The following is a 24,940-nucleotide window of genomic DNA, read 5'->3' as shown; positions in this document are numbered from 1 at the left end:
AAGATTCATTCTTTATCACTGTCCCTCCATTCAGTCTGTTGTAGAAGCTACAGGTGGTCGCAAGCAGGCCTATCCTCTCTGATACCAAAACCCGGTGCAACAAACTGGTGCTTCCACCTAGTGGTCAAGAATAGAAATGCGCAAAGGATGTTTAAAGCTCAGTCCTGGCGAGGTGTGGTTTTGGATTACTTGGAAATGAATAGATATCGGTTACTCCTTCTGTGTTGTCTACTTTCATGACACAAAAGATCTAGACATCAAAGCCGCCTCTTTAATCAAGAGTACATGCTGCATGTTGGAATAATGATGCACGTGTTGGAATCTGTTTGGAATTTGTATGTTAAAGATGTCATCTGATCCACAGCCAGATTAAATGTATGAGAAACATTAAAAGTAAATAGTTTAAAAAGTGTAAAGAATAGGTTTCTGGATAATAACATTTAATTAGAACATATGTTTTTAATAGGCTTTTTAAACAAAGTAACATTTGAGTATAGACAGAGTATAGACCTCAAATAACAAGCAACATATATGATCTGAATAACAACTACAAACTAAAGTGTATTAGGCTGCATATTTATACTGCACTTGAATAAATGAAAAAATATCTAGGATCAGTGACAAGCTCATTGTATAACACACAAACAAAAACAAAAGAGTAGATCTGTTCAGAAGCTTATCGGAGCGGGGGAAAGCCCAGTGCCGACTATTGCTCTTTTCGCCTGTAGATGTCACTTTGTGAATACATAGAAACAGTGCTGTGAGATGAAAGAGTCTTGATGCATTTTCAAATTCTCATGTGATTTTAAGGCTTTTGTGTGTGTGTGTGTGTGTGTGTGTGTGTGTGTGTGTGTGTGCGCGCGTGCTGGCAAAGAATGATGGTGAGAGTGGGTATGTAGCTAACATTGTTCAAATTACAACACATCTTACATTAACTCACTGGCAGCAGATTTGTCCTGTAAGATGATTAGAAAATAAGAAATTAAAAATGTACATTACAAATTTGATGGTACACTACAGGAAACAAGAATGTTTGATGATGAATGATATGGTGATCTGTGCTTAATACGATTAGGGACATGAACTAAAAAGGGTTATAAAAAAAAAAAGGTTTAAAAAAACAGTACAGTATAGAGCAGCAATTGTCCCTGTCTCCCTGCTTTGCCTATTGTAGTGTTCTTCCTGCTCTCACCTTAGGCAGGACTTGGCAGGGTTAATTGGATCAGGTGTGGTAAAGTACCAGCACCATGATTAGGGTAGTGTTGGCATGTTGTAGTTTATTGCTACTTAATAACAACACATAATTGCTGCTTAATATGACCAGAGATATGAACAAACAGGGTAAAGGTCTATTTTGATGCCAGGTTGACTTTAATTAAAAAAGAAAGATTCATATACTGATTCAAGGTCAATAATAATAAAAAAGAATAAACTGTTAATTAAGAAATTACAAAAAGTACAAAATCCATCTACAATATCATCACTTTACTCTCTGTTTAGTCAATGTAAAAAGAAACACCACAGCTACAGAATCATTAAAACATAAAAATATGGTAAATCAACTATATAATATGATGTAGATCTGTAGCTCTTTCTCTATTCATTGAATGCAATACAAAAGTGATTATAATTTTAATCAACAATGTTCCTAAATTGTATCTTCTTGCTGTGTACATGATGGGTTCTAATGCATATAGATAAATTTGGTACTTCTAACAGTAAACTGGAGCTGTACTGTCGTTTGCATTGTAAAACATTCCTTTTCCAGATGCTACACAGGCCTGAAGTATGTCTGAGCGTGCTTGAAAATATGCCAGCATAAGCACATATGAAACGTGATTGTCTAGACCAAAGCCTAGCAGGAGGCAGCTGTGTAATATGATATATAGGCCTAGTAGACACCTTGAAAACGAGAGATCCAAGCACACTCACACAGTCATTACTAATTCAGACTCAGAAACACATTTCAATTTCAAAGACATACATGCCGTTTGTGTTATACTTTGTGCCTTATATGGTGTCAGCTTTTACATTTTTAGAGTTTTTATATCATGTTAAAGCAGTAAGGCCTCCAGGCTTCCCAGGGAAAAATAAACAATAATGTGACTGTGAAGATCTCACATCACTAAGCCATGATTATGTTAGATTTCTGCTAATCTTCTCATGTTCCTGCTGCTTAAAAGCTCTAGTTAGCTACAGAGCTACAAATAATTATCCACACCCTAGTCAGCTTGTATGGGTGACTGTACTGTCAACGAATATCTTTAATAGAAGTTATTCATTTGTTTGAACCCTAGGGCCAATTGAACTATCAAGTAGAATCCAGTGCATCTGCTTGATTAGAATGAAAAGCTTCAGCCTCAGTGGCTTTTTACATCTGATATCGGTGTAGACTTAGTTGGTTGACTAAGAAACCAGTTGTGGTGTTGTGTGGTGGAGGTTATGGCTTTTCAGGGGCTGGGGGTGGCTGGGGGTTCTGCCAGGTTATGTTTGACTGAAGCACTTCAGAATGTGTCAGTTATGTGTCAATGGGCTCATCTGGAATGCTGCCATTAAGCCATGTGTCCCTAAGTTCACGCTGTGTGGCTAGCTGTAGCCTGAGGCAGTCCAGTTTGTTTTCAAGGGAGCGGACATTGGAGAGGAGGAGACTGTTATGCAGTTTAGGACATTTGTAACAGTCGGACATTTTTGTTGCTGTTGCTCCGTTGTTTTGTTTTTCACCCATGTAAATATTGTCATCACACTGTTTCCCACTCTTCTCCATATTTTGATTTTGGTATTGAACTCTAAAACCTTTTTTTCATCAAAAGGTCATCTCAGTCACGACCATCAACAAAAAATTAAACTTCAGTTACTGATCACAATTACTAACACACTACTGTACAGTATAGATACTAAACTTGAAGCCATATGCATGTATAAAAACAGAAAATCGTTCATTTTTAAACATTTACATTGAGATTTAATCACCGTGTGTGGAAAGTGTGCCAGTTTTGGAAGTATCTAAACCTCAAAAACACCTAAAAACCTCTTAGATATTTTAATCTCATTTCATGCTGCTCTGAAGAGTCAACTGGAACTGGTGATCCTGTGGAGTCCCCCTCGAGTTTTGTTATTCAAAATTAGCAGGCAAGGGAAGCTCAGCAATGAATGGACCATTTGTTCTACTGGAATATTGTATGTGACAGAAACAGATGGAGGGTGGGATAACAGCCGAGTAGTGGACTAAAAACACAGACAAGCATGGAGCTGCCCACATTCTTGAAGAGGGCTAAATAGATAAAGAATACAAAAGGAACACAGGAATTACATTTTATTGATGTTCACATAAGTATGTACTTTTGTAATGATCTATTTTGGTCGTTGGTGGTTGTATTTTATATTATTGCACATGCAGCTACAGTTGCAGGAAAGTGAGCAAGTGAAGGCTTTGGAAGAGGACTGATTATTAATAAAATGTGGTCTGATTGTTATCTATGCAACATTTACAGACAAGCACGATTGAGTGAATTAAGTAAACATCTACATTAAGTATTAAGTAAACATCTACACTGCAGGCTAGAAAAAGTAAGTTAAATTCTATGTTATTAAGAGCCAATTGGCAAAAGCTGTTTTTAATGACCTTATATTTTACTGAAAAATTTGTTTTTCTCAAAAATAATTCATTGGTAAAGCCTGCAAAAGCATTGCAAAAGACCTGAGTGTATATCAATCCACTGCTAGCCACATTGTCTATGAAATGAAGTAAATTCAGGATGCTGTTGCTACTCTATCTAGAAGTAGTCATCCTGTTGAGATCACTCCAAGAGCACAACAGGCAATCCTAAAATAGATTATAAAGAAGCCAAGACCTACAAAGTTCATGTAGTTCATGTTTTGAAATGAAGCACTCAAGACGTGATTATAGTGTACACAGTGTCTAGTCTTTGTTTGATAGATGATGTGGTGTTGCTTTGGATTGTAAACCCTTCTGTTCCTTCTCTATACTACACTTAACATTGGTTGCATCTGTCCAAATATCTTGCTCTAGTACTGTGTACTGCACAGGCCTTTTTTTTCATGTGTCTGGTATTCCTGTTCTTAAGTGTTACCAGTGGTTTGTAAACTCTTTGTGTTTGAATTCACAAAGGTTTCTGGATTGCAGATGTTGACAGTGGGACGCCTACCTCCTCAAGGGTGTTCTTGACTTGACTAGGTGTTATGAAGGGTCTTTTCTTTACCATTAAAAGAATTCTGCATTAATTTCCTTTAGCTTATTAGTTACCTTTGGTCTTGCTTAGCTTATCTATGCTTTCTCTTTGATAGGTTTGTTTTGTGCTTTCATACGATGATGTGATGGCCTCCTCCACTTGCACTGATGCCTTTTTGGGACACATATTAATAGTTCCCATTGACGTCTACAAAATGCAAATTTAACTTCTGTAATTAATTCCAGATGATTTTCCTTTTAATTTGTCATGAACTTCCATACATCTTTAATGCTTCATTTCAAATCCAACACGGTGGTGTACAGAGGTAATTAAACTTTTGACACTGTCCAAATACTTATGGACCTAAGAATATACCTCTTGTTTAGTGTTATTTTGTGCCCTAGCTTTTTTCTTAGAATTAGATTAGCTCCTCCACCATTTCCAGGTCTGGCTTTTGATTGCATTTCTTGGTCTTGCTATAGATTCTTGAATACACTGCCAAACTTAAATAAACTTCTTCATCTTCATTTTTACACTACAGTTTATTTCAAGCATGTTTCTCTGCTATTGTGTCTCTGAGAGGCCTTAAACTAATTGCAGCTCAGTACTTTAGAATGTGTGCTTTACACAATGTTTCAAGTAATCTCAAGTAGCAGCTGTGAGATCACAATCTCTCAATGATTAGTCAAGATTCCTTCCTTCCGTCCAAAAAATGAACAATAACATTTACTTTGGCATGGGATGTACCACTGTTGTTTTTGGGTATGTCTAAAAATAAACAGGACCGAACACATTTGAGTAATTTACTACAGCAATATGAAAATTTAAGATATTAAAATAGTCTGTTAATTTACTTAAAAATAATTTCAGCATTACAGGCACAGAATATATCTCAGCAGGTCAACATATTAACATAAACAGAAAAAAGGGGTATTTCAAAGGCCTGTTTGTCTTCAAGAGACAAGAAAGATTTAACAGACTTTAACAGGAGTGGTGGTGCACTATTCTACTGTGCGGCGACACCTGAACAAATATGACCTTAATGGAAGAGCCATCAAAAGAAAATCTTTCCTACATCCTTACTATGAAATTTAGTCTTGTGGACTAATGCAGTTTTACTATGGATTACTACAAGAGGCGCAAGCTAAAGGTTTTGCCATGGCCTTCACAGCCCTCTCACCTAAACATAATTGGAAATGAATGGATAGACCTCCATTGTGGCGCAACAGATAACACCACTACCTGCCACTGAGCTACCACACCATGTGGGAGGCTGGGGTTCAATTCCTGGTCTTGGTGACTATGCTGCGCTACATCAATAAGGGTCCATGGGCAAGACTCCTAACACTACACTGACCCACCTCTGAGTATATATATATATGAGCAACCTTGTAAGTCACTCTGGATAAAAGCGTCAGCTAAATGCCATAAATATAAATGTAAATGTAAAAAAGCAGTGCATACAAGACGGCCCAAGAATCAAAGAACAAGGACAAATAGGTGGAAATGTAAAAAAAAATAAAAAAGGGGGTAATCTTGCTGTCCCGTTGTCTGTACTACTGCGGCCCGAGACCACTTCTTCATTTTTAGTTCTGCACATAATAAAGTGCTCTGAAAGAAACCTTCAGCAGAGCATGAAGACTATCTTACAAAATAATCCCCAAGACCTGAGCAAACAGTCACTGTGACAAAGTTAAACCTGAAAACCTGATGTTCAAGTTTTGACAACAGCAGTGAGGACAAACTCCTGAAGTGTCAACCGGGACAAACCTCAAAAGGACCCCAGCCTCTTTGGGGCCACACCAGTAAAGAACAGAAAATATGTTGATAAATATAAGATATTACATATTAAAGACCAAGTGTACCTACAAAAAAGATTGAGATGATTAATTCAACTTACAAAATGAAATACTAAGAGCGTTTGGGGGGGGGGGGGTTTCCTTCCGACCACCGCCTACTTCTTATCCTAGGTTTGTTTACCAACCGGCTAATTGAAGACATCGCTGGTCCGTGGTGAACGGGCAGCGTGCACACGCGTGCGCGCTCACAGACCCATGATGTTCCAGACGGGGGTGCAGTGGGGGATGGGGGCAGAACACACACTCTCAAGCAGATTTCAACTTCTTCATAAACACACCAACAACAGGACGGGACAAGGAGCGCGTACCGGAGCACACCGAGGCGAATGAGCGGCCATTTGACGAGGAGTAGCTGATTTTTCTCGGCAGTCTTCTTTCACCTTTAAAGAGAGCTCGCTGGCGCTCTTTCACAGCGGCTGGACTCATAAAGGACGACTATGAGGGAGTGCAGTTTAGCAGGGCTGAGGGGCTTTATCCGCTAACAGCAACAGAAGGCATTTGGGACCTTTCTTCACCCAGACGTCGCTAAAACAGCAGTTTGACTGAAAACAGTGAGTAGACAGTCATCTCAGAAGTAAATCCAACTTCACTGGGAACTGGTTCAGGGCGGTTTGTAATAGTTTCAGATTGGAACTGGTCCACCTGAGAGTTTCAGCAACTCTTCTGCCACACGTCAGTTTTTTATCGGTTCGGGTTTTGCTATTTTGTTATCCAGAGAGACTAAATGAGACTTCACATGGACTTTTAGGTAGCAAAACTGGTGGGTTTTGAAAAAAACTAAAATGCAGTCACAGTAAACTGCTGACATCCAGCAGACTGTGGTCAGTGCACAGAAGTTTGCAGTCACATTATTATGCCTTTTCATTTCAGCTCCAGTTCAGTTTCTATGTTTGTGAGAGCTCGTTGCAGGTTTATCCAACTTAATTCGGTCAACAGGTCGTTCCCTGCCATCTCCTACCCACCTGGGAATTAAACAGATTATTCCGTTGGGTCGATTAGTGAGGGTAAGCTTGTTGAGTTGATCCTATTTCGTAGTAGCTACCAACGTATAGCTGGTCTGGACTCTCAAACATGCACGTATGACATGCACACTGCTGTCTGTAAGTGTTTTTGTTGTTGTTGTGTGTGTGTGTGTGTGTGTGTGTGTGTGTGCTCTCGTATTTTTCACACGTTACTTTACTTGCCCATCAGTGACAGTAGTGGGAAACCAAACTCCTCGAGTTTCAGAAAAGTAGGCTAAATCTTCTCCTTAGGTTTCCAGGAACCTGCCTGAAGATCCGTGCACACACATAATACATATATGAAAAAAGGTGATGTGCAAAAGTAATCATGGTAATCGTGTAAAAGTGAGTCCCCACCCTTTCAGCCCTTGCATTCACTCTTGTTCCTGGGCACAACATAAAATTACAGGAAATGTGTGAAATCAGATGGCTGTGATAGTGTTGGAGCACAATGTAAGTCAGAAGCCTTCACATTCCTGAGGTTATTAGGAAATTCCACCGAACCAGTGGTTTGCTTGTCCTCCGATACAAGACCTAAACAATGCTAGTCTTCACGAATCCTGCCACATGTTAAAGGAATGAGCCTAATTTAAACACCTCAATCCGTTCTTATAAACATGTCTTCTGATAAAGCACACTTTGTCCTCCTGGCAGTTGCTTCTATCCTCTCCCACATAAGTGCCACAATCCTGCTAAATAATAGACAGCCAAGCTAACAGACACTGCCCCCTGCCTGGTGAAATATTAATGCAGAGATTCTGGGCCACAAGGGTTAGACAGGTGCACTGTCCATCCTCGCTTGCTGTTCTGTTGTTTTCAGCTTGCCTGGAAATTAAAAAAAGGCCAGACAAATTCTGCAGTCCCCTGTCTTTAGAGTATTGATTGTGGTTGGAGACATTTGCCCATTCATGCTGACATTTCATTAAGTGAAGTCTAAGATGGCAGTTCCTCCATGAAAGCAGATGCTGCTTCGTCTCAGTTTTCGTAGATGGAGTAGCTGTTCTGCTGTGAGGCAATGGTTCAGTGCCAGATGTCAGGTGTGCGTGGCATATGTGCAACCAAGTCTTCTGGCAGCTGGCACGGTAATAAGGCTGACATAAAGTCAGAGCACATTATGGTAAAGAGGTCAGTCAGATATGGATTCTTACATGCTTGTCACAAGCAGTGTACTGTATAAATGAGGAAAGAAAAAAGTTAGGTGTTCGACCAATTTGTGAAACAAATCTAGCCTGAGGTAGCACACTGTGTGGTCTGATATTAGCTGTGCGTTTCATCCTGTGGGGTGGTAGAATGTTTAATGTAGAATATAGCTTGAGCATGATAGCCTAACTTCAGATGCTCACCTTAAGTGAAGCGCTTCAATGAAAAAGACAGCATTTCTGTGGATGTAGTGGAATATTAAGATCGGGCCCAAAAAATCCAGCCCAAACCTACCCGAGCTCGTGCACGTTCTGTCCAAGCCCCACCACCCCGCCCTATAAACTGTCATTATACGTAGGCCTAGGTCACAGACTATTTTCTTGAGCCCGACCCGACAGAGCCCGGGGAAAGTGGTGGGATATGTCGGCCCGACTCGGCCCAAGTTAGGGTTGGGCTTCGGGTCGGGCTCAGGCAGAAAATCAAAACTCTAACATACAGTGAACCTCAGACACAAAACCCAGAATTGTTACATTACAGTTGAGATGTAGATGTAGATAAAAAAAAATGGTATCAAGCCATCTCTGATTTCAGTAGGCATTTGAAAATCAATAAAATGAATGTTTAAAAAACAGTGTATAAAAATCTAAAACTGTTACATATTACTGATCTGCCTCTCTGTGTCCTCTGCAAGTGTCTTATTTGTGGCCTTTCTATGAAGCCGCTTTCAGTGATTAAAACTTGATGTCTAGTTGCCTCCTGTAAGACTGAAGTGGGACGTAAAACAATCAGTGTTGTGATTTTAAGGTTGTATGTATGTAGTATGTAATATGTTTTTAAAGGGCTGAGACAGCAATGCATGGGAGGAAAGACTTTTTTAGATGGGACAAGCCAACCTGTGTATATATATTGATGGCTCAAGACATTTCCAGGACCACATCAAACATCAAAAAGCAAATTGTATTATTGAACCTGAAACTGTATTTCATTACACCCTTAACAAAGTGTACTGTATATTACAAAAAATTGAAATCCATTAAAACATGACATTCACTGTGCCTCCTTTGAATAGCTCCTTACATATCCTGCTCTGAACTCTCTGCTCTTCAGCTCTACTGCATTCCTGACACATGCATATCCAAAACCAGCAAAGTTAAAAAAAAAAAAAACTGAAAGGTGAAAAGATGCCACACTTGGATTAGGGTTGAGATTGTCAGGGCGACGTGTTACTTAATGGCTCTTTCCAGAAACTGTTAAAGTTAACTTTATCTCCAACCTGAAACAAGATGAAGAATTTCAAAATGCTTTCAAATGTTTTATTTCCAAAGTAGACTGTCAGACAGATTTCACCAGAGCTATTTCAGTCAGAAAAGCCTCCCCTTGTGATGAACCTTCTTGAATTATTTCACACTTGTTTTGAGATGATTAATAAGCTATCTAAGATAAAACCTGAGATCACCCCCCCTTCTCGCCATGCATATACTGAGAGGTCAGGGCCAGCTGGTCCGGTCATGTGTTCCCCATAGTGAAACGATTAGAGGCATTAGTCCCACATATGGACCAGACTCTAGCAAGTGCCTGTATTTTGTCTATAGGACACACATGTATAAGCAAAGAAAACTCTCAGCACTGCTGCTTTGTCATTTCAAGACCTGTAGTTACAGTATATAATATATATTAAATATAAAGTATATATTTACTTCCTTGTTTTACTTTTTAAAAGCAATGGGCCATTTGAATGTTTACTACAACAGTGAACTCTTGCCAGTTATGACAAACAGGAATAGAAGCCCTTAAGGGTGCCATCATTTAGCCAGTCATTAAACAGTGGTTCTAACCACAGGCCCTGCCCTAAGGATGCTATTTGTTTAATGTGTATCTTCAAGCGCTGTTTGTGCTGAGTAAGGTGGACAAGAATAGGAAAAACACAAAATATGCCATGGTCCTAGGACTAGAAAAACTGACAATTTGCAATGTTTTTGAATGAATTTGGATTTTCTTTGCATTTTTGGACTACACAGTTTAGTATACTATGTAAACTAACCCACAAAAAACTGCAGTCTGAATATATTTCATTGTGTCTATGATGTCATGAGAGTCAGCACTGGGTGTGCACCATTAACCTGTGCAGGCTTGTTAGATCTAAGGGTGGATAAATCCATTTAAATAGAGTGTATGTGGCACTGGCACTAATGTAAAATGAATTATACCTTATCTACATTTAAATTGACAGTGTCACACACAGTGTCATTGATGCAAAGCACTAAAAGCTTTTGCAGTACTAACATTAACCCCTTTTGCAGGATCTTGAGGCTGGTAAACATGAGTGAGTGAGTCAGTGAGGGAATGAGGAGTTACAGGACATCTTAAAATATCACTAGAAACTCTAGCAGCTGTACTTATTGAGGACCAATTTTCACTCAACAGAAAAGTAAAACCAAAAAAAGGATTCTATGTGTTGTGCCGCTTTTAGCTCTTTCTCAAAGTATGATTCAACCAGTGAGATTCGCCATGGATATCCCTGTTCAGTATATGGAATTCAAACATTTGGCGTAAAACGCTGAATATGACGTAACAGTTAGCTTTAATTCTACTGGTTCCTCAAATCCGTCCTTGATTAGTCTTTCCACAACACACAGTGCATCCCAAAAACACAGCCACAACATGCTGACACATGCAATTTGTGTTAATCAACATCAATTAGCCTCTTATATGGCTAATTCATGTTCTGCTTTGCTGGCTGTTCTAAAACTTAGTTTTGGAACGCTGCACAATACAGAGCCAATCACTTACAGGTCATTTACATTGCTCTTAAAGGCACAGTAAACAAAACCAGACCGCTTGTTTCTAAGATTCAAAGAGAAGTTGGACAATAATCATGACATTATGGCTTATTGGTACGCAAGCCATATCTTAAAATGAAAAAATCAAATGTGAGTGAAGTGTAGGATATAGAGAAATTTGTGCACCTTAGTGGACCTGCAAAAATGCAGTCCCTCATTATTCGCAGATCAGATGTGTCCTATTATTTAAATTAAAGGCTCCTTTTAGAAGATACCACATCTTAGTCAGAATTAGCGACATAAAAAAAAAAAAAGCTTTTTTAGCTTTGGTTAGTGCTGGAGGTCACTGGAGCTTATAATTTGTATAGAAATACATTTGTGCTTTAAGGACTTAAAACGTGGGGACTTAAAATCAACTTGGCACGAACCATCTGTAACTAAAATCCAAACCTGATGTCTACCTTATTGAAATTCAGCCAGCGAAATGTAGACACTGACCTCACATACTCTGCTGTGGTCCTCAACTGCCAAGAAGTTTCTTTGATCTTCTTCACATACTGCTGATATTACACAGTAAGGACTGATTTTAGTTTTTGAACAGACTACAAATGAACTGGTGAAAAGAGCAGCTTTCATATCTATATCTATCTATTTGTACTATTAGAAAAATAAAAAACATGGGGGGTGAGGGTATTATTTGTACCTATTACATAAATATTAAGAAAATGGGTGAAGATTGTAAGCTCAAACTTTCAGTCTTATTACTTTCAGAGATGTCTCACAGGTTAACATAAAAATCCACAGATATCGAATCTGAAGCTACCTTCTGACGAGGTCAGTGACAAATCCTTCAAAAACATTCAACACAAGTGCACATGGAAAGTGTTTTCTCTTATTCTTATACAGTTGTGTAAGGGCTGTAGTTTTATGTCAATTAAGTTGCTTGGGATCATATGCTAAAGAATGGTATTCTGTATCAGTAAAACCAAGCAGTTTTTCCCCACTAGTCTTGATTTCTTTCGTGTGTACTGTCCTCTGGATAGCATTGGTGCTGAGCACTACAGAAATAACAGCAGCTGCAGGACAAATCCTAGTCTTTCTCTGATGCAGAAGATTCATTGCCTGTTGTAATTAGTTTTTGCTGATATTCTGCAATGTATATAACGGTTGGGTGGTGTCTACTTTTTTCATACAGTCATACCGTCTCTGAATACTGGCACGATATACAGAATTACGTGACACGTAACTTAGCTAACAATAGTTTAACCAGTGCAGCGCGTCCATTGAAACCATGAGGAAATTATAAGGTGCTTCATTTTTACCTTATTTTTTGCTGACTGGTTCATCCATGTTTGCTTGCTATCATGGATTTTTTTATTTGGAAGCAGTTTGGTAGTGCTGGGCTGTTTTTGTCCCATGTTTTTAGGGCATGACATCAACAGTCGATTCCACAACAGTGAGCGGTGAGATTTTTTTGTCCGTATCACATCCTATTTATCATAATTCTGAAATACCAGCTTCATCTGTATATACTGTTATCATTTTTCATCACCACTGTATATCGTATTACTGATTTACTGCCCAACCCTAGTTTATAATATAGACAAAGTTGGTGTCAATGTGCCTTAAACACAGGAAAATTGCATCTCATCTGGTCACACTAGAAATGCATTTTAGTGTCAATGGAATCTGGCTAAATATCCAGATATGCAGATATCCAGGACCTTAAAATGTATTAAGGGGAGTTTTTACCTAGCTGAATGTTGGGAGGAGAAACATGCCTGATGCCCCTCCTATAAATTCCATCTCCACCTTGTCTAAGTGTCTATGACAAGTCTGCACAACCCTCCACCATCCCGCCACCTCCCCTTTAGCCCTCTCAACTGTCATTTCTGGCTCCACACATCAGAGGGGGGACTGGCTTCCTACTACAAAGCAACAGCCACTTGAACCCCAGATCTCCTTTTCTTACAGTCTTCTCCCAAATCATAATAAGGCATGATCTGATCAAGCAAACTGAGTATTATGGCGGAATTGTTAAGAGTTGTGGGGCCTAGTGTTATATCTTTTCAAGTCCCTGCAAGTGCCCTGTGTATCCTGATAAGATTTTAGCCACATGCATTTACACTTGGTAGTCAGTCATTGCACTGCAATTATTACTAGTGTTTTGGTTAAACTGGGAGGAGTTTTGGTTGCCAAATGCACCTTGGAGAGACGGATGCATTATGCTGCTGTAACATATGGCTCAAATGCTTCTCAGAACCAGGCGTTTACACATTTTATGCGTTTTATCCAGATATAATTCTGACACTCAAGGCGCATAAAGTAACCAGGTATGAACAGGGTCAACTCCAAGTGTGTATAAAAATATTGACACATTTCATATCGCAATATATTGAATCATAATCCCATCTTGATACGTATTGTATCACCAGGTTCTCGCTAATACAGAGCCCTAATCTCAACTCTGAATGTGGTTTAAGTGATCCATAATCTGAACAGTATGTCCTGGGTGTGTTTACACTTGAGGTTTCATGCAGCCAAGTAAAAAATTAAGGGGAGAACAGGATATAACAGACTCACAACAGACCAGGTGAGGTTATTGAGGGTTGGTGATAAGATGATCATATGGAGATAATGGAGAATTTAGCTATGTGGTTTTGTCCTTCTACCAGTGCTGCTTGTCCTATTAACTAAACTAAAACACAGTTTGACTTTTACCTCAGTTTGGTATCACAGTCATTCTCCTATCCTCTACTACTATTCTACTGTGCTGAGCTTGTATTGCCAGTGCAGTATATTTTCTGTGTTTTTCTCATGCATCTCTCCCTTATATCTGTATTTTCAGGTGACATGAGGTAAACATGATTCACAAACGTCATCAAGCCAGCTAATCGATAACATGAATTAATTTATTTCCATTTATTACCCAGCTAGCAACATTGATTTAGCCCACACACCAACAGCCAGGCCAGTTAAGGGTGCCAGTAATTTTAATCAGATCGGATTAAAAGGTAAGTTAGTTCTGACAGTGGTGGTATTAAAGTGACTAAGATGCTGCCCTCACTCAGCTGTTTTGAATCCAGTATTATAAAATTATTGCTCACAATTATATAACTATTATAATTATAAAATTGCTATTTAATGGTTATTATTGTTCTGTTTAAAGGCACTGTACATAAAGTATATAAATACATAGACTGAACGTTTTTTATTGTTATTGAATAATAGTCACATTTAAGGGCAAACAAATCATGTTGACAGCTGAGCCCCACTACTTTCACCATTAAAGCCACCGCACACCCAGTGGTGGACGTACTGCACAATGACATTTAGCTTCACATAGCGTAACATATTAGATAGAGAAGAAATCGTGATGAGAGTGCTGACAGAACTGACAGAGTGTGGTGACAGAAGCATTTGCTTGTATTAAAATATCTGTGCCATTTCAGCCAAGTCATCTACTATGGCCTTCTTTGGTCTCCATATGACTTAAGTTTACAGTAGTAATGCAAAATTCTGAGTGAAGCACTTTGACGTGCTGAGAGATTGAGCATTGATGTGAGCAGAGTTGTTAAGTGCCAGCAGGAATCTAACTGTTCCTTTTAATGATGGATTAACTGGTCAGTTTTTGTTTGAGGGCAGATTGAAATGTTCTGTTTTCATATTTAATAATTGTTACATTTATGACACAAACTAGGTGCTCATGGGTGTAAAAGATAGGTTGGGTTTATTAAAAAAGGCTGAGCAAAAAGTCAGCAAATAAATCAACAGGACAACAAGGGTCCTAGACATGAGCATTAGGAAATTACGAATCAAGAGTTGACAAGAGTTGAGAACCGGAAAGAGCTAACACAACCAGGCTAACAAAAGGGAGATCAGACTGTGAACAGGTGTATGTGTAGTTAGTAGTAGATAAAGATATGTAAAGCTGTCTCTGATTGGCAGGCTGGTTACCTTTGACCGTGATGTCAGATATTGTGAGAGCTATAGTGATAGTTATGATTGCACTCAAAGATAGCAGAGGGAGAACACAGAAGCGTGACAGTAATAAAAATGGATGATGTTGGTTTAAGTTGATTCATGACTTAATTTACTTAGTTTACTTCATATTGACTTCTGATTAAGTTTTAAAGAATTACCACCATTATTGCTTCCAAAAGTTACATTGTCTTAGTGTATAATATATACTTTAATATTAATAAATAATAATTGAATGCTATATTTGATTTAATCATACATAATGTCATATTTTACTAAATATATGATCAAATATAATAGTATTTATTAGTATTTATTATGTATAATAAATGTACAGTGAATAAGAAAGTGAAAGTCTTGGTCTTGACTTGGCTCTAGTGGTTTTGACTACAAGACTAGTAGGCACTATCATCACACTAGCTGTGCATGAGCAGTGTCACTTTGCTGTTGAATCTCAAATGGTTGGTAGTGTGGTTTATTGGCCTTTCTACACAACATGCACAACACAAGTACATGTTACCTGAATTCTAGTACCTGAATGTTTGCATCAGTGACTGTGTAAAACATGGGTGTTGTGTTTTCATTTTCTTATATAAAAGTTCTATAAAATGAAGCCTAAACCACCCACCGTGTTGCCAAATTCCCAACCAGAGTCTGCATGGTAGAGAGAGTCAGACATGCCTACTCATTTGGCTAGACCCACCTCCTTCTCTCAGGCAAAGTGTCTCAGACTGGCTTCTTCTTTGCACAGCCTAATGAGACTTTTGTTTAGGGCACTTTCCTTTGTACGCATCTACAACACATCTAGCCCAGTAAAGTAAAGTTAACAGTAAAAAGAAATAGTTGATGATGTATAAGTATGATTAACTAGCTAACTGCCTGACAGCTCGACTAGAACTAAGTACCAGACAGTCTCTTCCAGCCATGGTTGTCAATCACTTTGTTCCCAAGTGTAACCCCACCTTCTTACAATATAGCAGGACACTTTCGGGGGTAAAATAAAAAAAAAAGGGCCGATATTAGCATAGAGAAAACTAACTGTTGGAATTACAAACTGGAGATGGAAAGACTGTTTTGTCATTGAAACATATGTGGATGGGCGGAGCTACACATCATACCACAACCAGTCAGCAGTTGAGAGACTGTGCACTGTCCATGTTTTTCTGCAGTCACCACCACCAAGTAGCTACTGTAGTACCCCAATGTTTGCATTATGTTGTCACATGGTCAAAGAGACGCTGGCTCTTATTTCAGTTTGAGGCAAAACAAAGTTCCAACAGCATTTAAGGTTTCAGTTTTGTTTTGTGATTTAAAAGAGGTTTAACATCTAGCAGAAGATCTGTGATAGATTTGCATACTGAGATGATAAGACCACCACTTCAAGCTTCAAGAAACTCGAGTCGTAGCCACGCCCGATTTTAAATGACTCCGCCTATGGGCGTGGTCTACTAGGTACCCTAGAGGCACAGCTGAAGCCTTTTCTGAGCTCTGAAAAGCGAGCCAGCCAGTGTAATTATATATTTATATACTTAGATACCGACATTACGGCAAATACTAACTGTATTGTTTAGAAGATGTGGTGAAGATATGAAATAACGTTATGTATCTTACTCTCAACCTTGTCTTCCCATTTTAATACCTACAGTCTGACTTCCTCCTCTGGCCCTGTCTTACATCTCTGTGTTGAAGCGCTCTCTGCACTTGTCAGCATCAGCAGCACTAATGAACCGCTGGCTGAAGCGTGACGTCAGGCGGCGACCTATAGCAGCAGGCTGTGTCTGTTCTCATGAGTCCCAGTACACCCACACACACACCCCCACCCCGCCCTTTTTGCTGAAACACACACACACACACGCACACACACACACGTTCCAAAACACAAAGCTAATGTTTCGTGATTTAAGCCGAAAAGCTGGGGCAGTGCATGTCAGAGTGGCGCTCCGGAGGTGGATCCGTGCACATCGCGACCGACCGACCGGCTGCTTCTTCGAGCCCCGGACGCGCTTTACTCTCTGAGGTTCAGTAACGTTTTAGCGGCGCGCGGCTGGATTGGAGTCGCGACCCGCCGGTGGGTAATCCGAGATGCTCGGCGGCTGCTGGAGCTCCGCTAACACCGGCCCGCTTTTAACATGCTCTGCAGACGGTCGGCGAGGTAAGAACGGAGAGGGTGCAATTTCTCGATTCGGGCGACGGAAACGTCGAGTGTGAAAGTGCGAAAGAGACGCACAGGCAGTGATGTGCTGCGAGCAGCTAGCCCTGCTCCCTTTGTTGGGAGTGGATTATTTCTGAGAGAAAGAGCCGTCTGAGCTCTGCAAGACAAGGCAAGCGTATCAAAACAAAGACTGTCCGTCTGCATTCCGCCATACTTCGCATCTGCCATGTCGTTTTTTTGCAGGTGAAAGGGGTTTTAAGCTCCTCTGACTACAGATTGGATGTAGTTGACTGTACCGGACGGCCACTGCAATTGCACGCTTAAGAGACAAACATTGTGTTCGTTGGAAATGGCATTGCCAAAGCTGTGCTGTGTTTTAAAGTCAAGACAGCATGTAAGGTTTCCCTTTTGTGGTGACACTGGTTAGCTGTGGCTTTTTGACGTTTATCCGGTGTAGACTAGATGGTTCTGATAGACTGTGCAGTAATGAGTTAGTGTATATATTAAAAATATATTAAAAACTCAGCAAATAGAATTGCTAAATTGACCTAACATGATAAAAGCCTGCTTTAGCCGCACTGTGTTGTTTAACCTGGCTCCTTGTTGGATGTTTTTTTCATAATTGAATGTCTTCCCATTCTTCTTTTCCTTTGCTCTTTCATTCCTAACCCCTTCCTGTCATTTGCTTTGTAATTCCATGCTTTACCATCTCTCACTCAATGCTCTGTGCTGCTATTGTCTCAGTCTTTGTCCTTCCATCATCATGCCTATTTCATGGTCTCCCTGTGAGCACCTCATTCTCCTACTTTCACACCCATGTAGTGTGACAAATGGCTCAAAATAACCATGTCTTTTTCTGGCAGGAGGATGCGGTGGCTGGGGTGCTATCGGCTGGGGCCGATGTGGAAAGCACTTCTGGTGTTTGTGGTCATTGCCTTCGCTGGGCAGCTCCTGGGAGTGCTCTTCAATAAAAGGTCAGGTGGTGCCCCAGTCCCATTGGAAATCCATCTTTTTGCTTTTTTGATAACCACAGCTTCCTTGGTTTTATATTCTCTCACCGACTGTCCCTATACAGTCATTAGTGTAGGCACCTGAACAGCATTAGAGTGTTACAGAAACAATAACTGAATGATAATTTGCTCCAAATGTCAGTTTTAGGAGTCCTTCCCAACTGAAAATAGAAAGGAGGTTGTAGAACTGTTGACATAATTCTAGTGCTTTCAGTTTTGCAAGAGGCAACAGTAAAATGAGCATGACTTGTCGAACAGGACTAACTTAATGTGAGTCACTTAATGTAGTTATTTTTTTCACTTGAGGCCTCATTTGTGTCCTCACCTGTTCAGGTCACTTTTTTTCTTTCAGTATAATAACACTTGGTTAATTGATAAAAGCTGAAGTTGGCACATTTCATAAATCAGTATAGCTGGTTCTTCACTGCAGACCCTGTGTGCCCCAAACAGCCTCATACATAATGTTGCTATTGGTTTTCTGACAAAATGCTTTTCAGAGTAAACATACTTATAGTGGTATTTAATTTTAGGGATTTGTGAAGCTCTACTGAAGTGCTTTTTCTCTTCATTGTTATGTTGCCCTCATTTATTTTTTATTCTTTTCTGGTTTTAACCTTTCTCTTCTTCCTTGTTCTCTTCTTACTACCTTTAATTGTATTGCCTTTCTATTCATTTCCTTTATCTCCCTCCTTCTGATAAAATCAAAGAGGTTTCATTTTCTCTCTCTCTTATCTGAGCTGATTATTTTCTTTACTGGTAATGTTCTTTTCCCCTCTTTCTTTGTTTACTTGAACACAGAGGGCCTCCACTGTTATTCTTGTTTACTGTTGTGCTGGACATAACTGTACTTCTGTACAAAATGCTTTTGTACAACTATCTACAGCGCTGAATCGTTACCATTAGCCTCATGCTGTTTTCCTCTCTCTCTTTTAGCTGGGTGCAGCCGGAGCGACCACGCACTCTGTTCTCCCTCTCCCCTGAGAACAGCCAGTTGCCTCCTCAGGGCTCCTGCCGGCCGCACACCCACGTCATGTTCTTGAAAACCCACAAGACAGCCAGTAGCACTGTTCTCAACATGCTCTACCGCTTTGGTGAGGAGCAGGGCCTATATTTTGCCCTCCCAGTGGGCTACCAGTTTGGATATCCACTACCCTTCATAGCCCAGAGGGTAAAAGGGTACAGGGGCCCCCACGTCGTAGAGTTCGACATCATGGCAAATCACATGCGCTTCTACAAGCCAGAGGTATGGGAAGCAGTTGCTTTTGACTGCTATAAGGTGATTTGTGTAAGATAGTGGATGTTTTGCATGTATTTGTTTTTTTTTTCGGTTGCATGTTATGTTATGTTATGTTATGTTTTGCAATTTGCATGTTATGACATTTATTCATGCTCTGAAAATTGTAGTGTCTCCATTTAAATGTACATTTATGGCATTTAGCTGGCTCTCTAATTCAGAGCAATTTATTACTTGAATTACAGAAGTAGGCCAATGTAGTGTTAGGAGTCTTGCCCAAGGACTCTTATTGGTGTAGTGCAGCATAGTCACCCAGACTGGGAATCAAACCCCCAGTCTCCCAAATAGTGTGGTAGTTCACTGGCTGGTAGTGTTGTTATCTTGAGCCACACCAACCACTATAAAGTACCCCCCACATTATCAGAGATTTAAGATGGCTTTTTATTTAAAAAACAAGTTTATTTTTACCTTAGCCGCAAAACAGTCCTTACTTCTGTCACAATTCCCCCACCTCAGAGGCTCATTATTCAGGTGCGTAAAGAGTTCAAGGGAACTATATTCGGAGGTAATTGTCACTAGTTAATACATACTCCAGAGACTCACTTAACATAGATGACACTCTACGTGTCTCTTGGCAGTTATACTCACTCTGGGTTTGGACATGCTGAGGTGGGTGTTGGGCTCTTTTGAGGCAAATTGTAGTTCTAGATATTGTAAAATATAGCATGATCCAAACAATCCAGGCTTGCACTACCGGTTTACAGCCAGTTTATCTTAATGTAAGCAATAATATTTAGTCATAAGTCACAAATATCCATACTGTAGTACCGTAAAAAAAACCTGCTCCGTCTTGATAGATACAGAAATATGCAGTCTTTCAGTAAAGTAATACGAGCATAGGATTTTGAGAAGAACTAAAAATCTTAGCCTTCTCTTATTTCTCTTATTACTTTCTGCTCTTTTTATACAGGTGGAAAAAGTCATGCCTGCAGACACCTTTTATTTCTCCATTTTACGAGACCCTGTGGCATTAGCTGAGTCCTCTTACGCTTATTACAAAAATGTTGCCCCTGCCTTTCGGCGTGCGAAAGGACTGGGCGACTTTGCAGACAACCCTCGCAAATATTATGAGCCCCGGTTGCGCAACAACCACTACGCCCGCAACCTGCTGTGGTTCGACTTTGGCTTGGATCACAATGCCAACTTCTCTTTGGCTCTTGCCAAGCGTGGTGAAGCAACAGTGCGGCGAAACTTCAAACTCATCCTTCTGTCTGAATACTTTGATCAGTCCATGGTGCTGCTTCGCCACGCCCTCTGCTGGCCTCTTGATGCCGTTGTGTCTTTCAGTTTGAATGCCAGACAACAGATGCCCAAAGCTAGGTCAGTTTGGGTGGGGAAGGCCGCTGCCCCGGCTGCTTTGGCCCTGACTGAAGAGCAGAGGCAGAAACTACGACAGTGGAACGCCCTGGACTGGCACCTCTACCAAGCCTTCAACCGCACTTTCTGGGCCGAGGTGGAACGCTTTGGCCGGGCACGGATGGAAGCAGAGGTGTTATTGCTAAGGAGCAGACGAGAAATCCTGGCTCGTGTGTGCCTGCGTGATGGGGGCCAACCCGTGGAGGCCAGTCGCATCCGGGACAAGGCTATCCGCCCCTTTCAGAGTGGTCTGGTGAAGATATTGGGCTATGAACTTCAGCCTGGACTGGATAACGGCACAAGGGAAGCCTGCCTACGCATGATCAGGCCAGAGATCCAGTACAAGGATCTGTTGGATCTCCGGCAGTTTCCTCGTGCACAGCAACACCCAGGGCCAGCCGCTGCTGCTGCTGCTGGTGGGGTTGCCTTGAAGAGGGACCCTTCACCTTCCAGAACTGGAGAACACTTGGGGGACTTGGGGCTAGAAAGGGACTGGGATAGAACCATAATTGGGCGTAATCAGTCCATACCGCAGATGGACATTAAGGGAAGGCTAAGATAGTGAGTGAGCTAGTCATACCCATTTGCCTCAAAGGTCAGATGTAGGCCTAATTTGCGATAGGCTCCTACGGGCCTCTGCACTGCACTACTTAGAGCTAGAGTGAGAACCTAGAGCACTCTGCTCGACTCCTGAACTTTTCCTCCTCTTGCCCTTCTCCACTGTCATGGACGTCAGTGAGTAAAGTGAACTCTTTGGAGGGACACAATGGTGTAAGTCACACTGCAGACAGCCTTATTGTACGACAGTGGACTAATGCATGTTGGACGATGTGTGTGTTGCAGATTGTTTGCATCATAGTGTCATGAGTTCTTTTGCTTGAAAAGAGCTGGGCTGAAGTGCAACAGCATATTTCATACACACACTTTAGATTTCATTCCACTTTCCCTTCCACACATACACAGACACTTTGGCATGTGGTCACGCTGCACTTTGGACATTGCCTTTGCTTAGGTATTCGGTGGCAGTGCTGAATACAGCGCGAAGCTCTGGCTTGAGGGAAACGTAGTCCCGTAACTGTATGGCACTCCAAAATGAAAGCAAACAAAGGTGATGTCTGTTGTTTAGAGGGGCGAGGTATTCATATATGGTCAGTACAGCACTGTAACTCTCCAACAGTTAGCCTTATCAGGAAAAGGCTACAGGAGGAATACACACTGTCTAGAGGCCTAGAATATTTTTTTTGTTTGTTTTTGTTCGCTAACAGTTTATAGTCATGACATTGTACTGCATGACATATATTGCATAAGCTATTATAGTGATGACTCTTTGCGGGTCTGTGAAAGTGACATCTCCAGTCAATTACACTGTGAAATAATTGACCATCCTTTACATGTATTATTGTCACAGGGAGGACGCTATCCCACTCATGGTAATTTACCTCTTGGCAACTGTCAGAGGTACTTTATTATTTATGTTGCAGTTATTAGTATCTCTGTCTAGAATGGTAATTATTTATTTTTCATTCTGGATTTATTTCTGTAGTATTAACTGTCATTTCATATTCACAGTGATGAACTATTCACAGCTGGTTAACTATGATAATGTGATACCACTTGACAGACTCTTAAGTCTGTAATTTTGTGCTTGACGATGCTGAACAATTGCTTAAAAACTAAACTGGCTCAAACAAGAACACTAGGAGATAACTTGTTTATAGATGGTGAATGTTTGATGGCATGGAAAACTGACTAGAAACCTAGATGGCCTAGATCACATACCCCTATTCAAAACACAACCCAGGGAGCTCCATGTTCAAATCTGAAACACATTTAGTAATTTTGCCTTACTGTAAGAAACAAATTGGAGCAGGGCTTGAATATTAAAGCGTGTTGTATTTATTATGTTTTTGTAGAGAGAGAGAGAGAGAGAGAGAGAGAGAGAGAGAGAGACAAAAAAAGCTTAGTATATGTAATGCATTTATATTTTCTCAAAATGCAAGTGTCTCTTCCACATTAAAATCGATGAGCTGTAAACTGTCGCGTATGAACTGGAATGCACTGTGCAGCTCGATACAGCTCAGCATATTAACAGCTTATCGTATGCTACTTCCAATTCGCAGAATGATTAGACATCCTCAGATGTATTAATTTATTACGCTTCAGTTTAGGCATTGTAATTCAAGAGAAACACTCCACACATTTCCATTGTCATTATAGCAAGTGAAGTTATGTAATGTATGTAATATGTTTATGCATGTTTACAAATAGCGTTCACGGACACCAATGGTTGACAGGAAACCAGAGACTGATTTTGGATTGCGCCAGACTGTATCGCACTACAGCTTTGTGTTCATGTATTTGCTCTACTTTGGCTTGATATGATAGCATAGCTTGCATTTCGTCCATCATATATTTTCGCTGTCCATGTATATTTCTGAGCCTATGGCAATATCTGAGGGGAGATGCAGGAGGCAGACAAAACATGAGAAACACCTGATAGATTAAAGGAATGTAATCAGTTAAAGCAGCTAAATCTGTTTTAAAGCAATATTTGCTTGTTTTGTATTAGTAATAATAGCCTGTGCTATAGAAGACGGTTGAAAAGGGCGCTCATCATATTCTACAGCAATATAAAGAGCTTATCCTAGTATTTGAGACCCAAATGGGACAGCGATAGAAAGAGTGGAAACTTATTAAGAAAGGCAGTATGCATACTTATGCTAGCATTTAAAAAAGGGTTGCGCAGACTCGTTATAGGGGAATGGTGGCTGAAAATAGAAGCCACGTTGATCTCAACAAGAATTGTGCTTCATTAGATTCTCTAAACCCATCTGCTACCATTTGCCAATCAGTCACCACCAACACCACTATAATGGGTAATGAGTACTTAAAAGACTTTAGAAAAGCGAAGAAAGCAGTATGCTTTGATAGGTAGTTTATATGTTTTTTTTTCTTATAGCTATATCTGAGAAAGCTTTTCTTTTTAGAAGGAAAGCCTTTAATACAAATTGCCTGCTCTCAATACCAGTACTTCATTGTTTTGGCGGAACAAGATCATTGCTGATATATGTGTACATTTCTGGTGTTTCTTTTATTTTGTCTACTCCTATATTCTTTTGCTTCTTTTGTGTCGCAAAGCATCTCTAGGGTGGATATTCTGCAGTCAAGGATAGTACAAAAAAGGAAGATTGTTGATTTTACATTACCTGTGGTATTTCAGCTAAAGGTTCACCAAAGAGTTGCTAATACGTCTTGGGTATGAAGTAAGGAACGTGTGACTGTGAAAATTAGTTACTGTTCAGTTGCTGTTCAGATGGACTCAATATTCTTCACTGTTGGGAGGAAACTAGACAAAGCAACCCCTAGGGCCTAAGCAGTTACTAAAATAAATCAACTTGCTGTGTGAGTCATCTTCAATTTAATATAGCTGACACCAGCTGGCATCTTGGAAAAACATGTCTAACATGTTAAAGTACACAAAAGGTTAATTTGTAAGCAAGCTGCCGAAATGACAGAAGTTCCACTTTGCTGCCCCAGTTTTTTGTCAGTACCTGAAAACTATTGTCTGCTCAAATGTTTAAATTCAGTATGAATTCAATTTACAGTGTAAGATTTCAGGACTTGACTTGATACTCTGTAACAATCTGTTATAAAGAATTTACAATATCATGAATATTTCTCTTTTTAACCGAGCTGTTTGAACTTTGGCAATCCGTGTACTATATTTATTCTATTTCTCTTTGTTACTTGAAATATTGAGGTTTGTTTGAAGCCTTTGTGAATATCCGGGTGTGTGTTGGCTCTGATATACTTGTGTGTAGTGGAATGGAATAATGATGAAAATAAAAAAAAAAGCTTTGAGGAAGTGACCCAGTTATCTGTCTTCACGTTTTTGAACCTGACTTTTTTGTTTTGTATGCCAAGTGTCTTAGTAAGTCTGTATGAGTTTACTTTAATTTATTTTAGAAATTATGTAAAAGCTTTTTCACAGGTACAATATTATTTTATATACATTATACGATTTTGAGATAAGATTCTGCTGCTCCACCTGCTGCTGTTTTCTTTTGTGGGGCAATGGTGGCTCAGCGGTAAGAGCTCCGGGCTATTGATGACAGGGTTGTGGGTTTGATACCCGGGCTCGGCAAGCTGCCACTGTAGGCCCTTCACCCTCTCTGCT

The 24,940-nt window shown here is 40.1% G+C and overlaps 1 protein-coding gene across 2 annotated transcripts; it reads left to right on the top strand.

Annotated features, from left to right (window-relative positions):
- Window positions 1-6,215: 6,215 nt before the first annotated feature.
- On the top strand, window positions 6,216-24,630 carry gal3st4 (galactose-3-O-sulfotransferase 4). Of its 2 annotated transcripts, none has more exons than XM_072687748.1 (4): window positions 6,216-6,600; window positions 17,967-18,077; window positions 19,047-19,356; window positions 20,318-24,630. In XM_072687748.1, exons 2-4 carry the CDS (start codon window positions 17,971-17,973, stop codon window positions 21,323-21,325), a joined length of 1,425 nt encoding a protein of 474 aa, XP_072543849.1. In that variant the 5' UTR covers window positions 6,216-6,600; window positions 17,967-17,970; the 3' UTR covers window positions 21,326-24,630. The 2 variants fall into 2 exon arrangements, with proteins under 2 accessions (XP_072543849.1, XP_072543848.1); XM_072687747.1 differs by lacking the exon at window positions 6,216-6,600 and adding an exon at window positions 16,689-17,103.
- Window positions 24,631-24,940: the final 310 nt, after the last annotated feature.

This window comes from Salminus brasiliensis, chromosome 9 (assembly GCF_030463535.1).
Source record: "Salminus brasiliensis chromosome 9, fSalBra1.hap2, whole genome shotgun sequence".
Taxonomy (NCBI): Eukaryota; Metazoa; Chordata; class Actinopteri; order Characiformes; family Bryconidae; genus Salminus; species Salminus brasiliensis.
The sequence above is the reverse complement of the archived record's forward strand: the minus strand, read 5'-3'. Positions and strand labels throughout refer to the sequence as shown.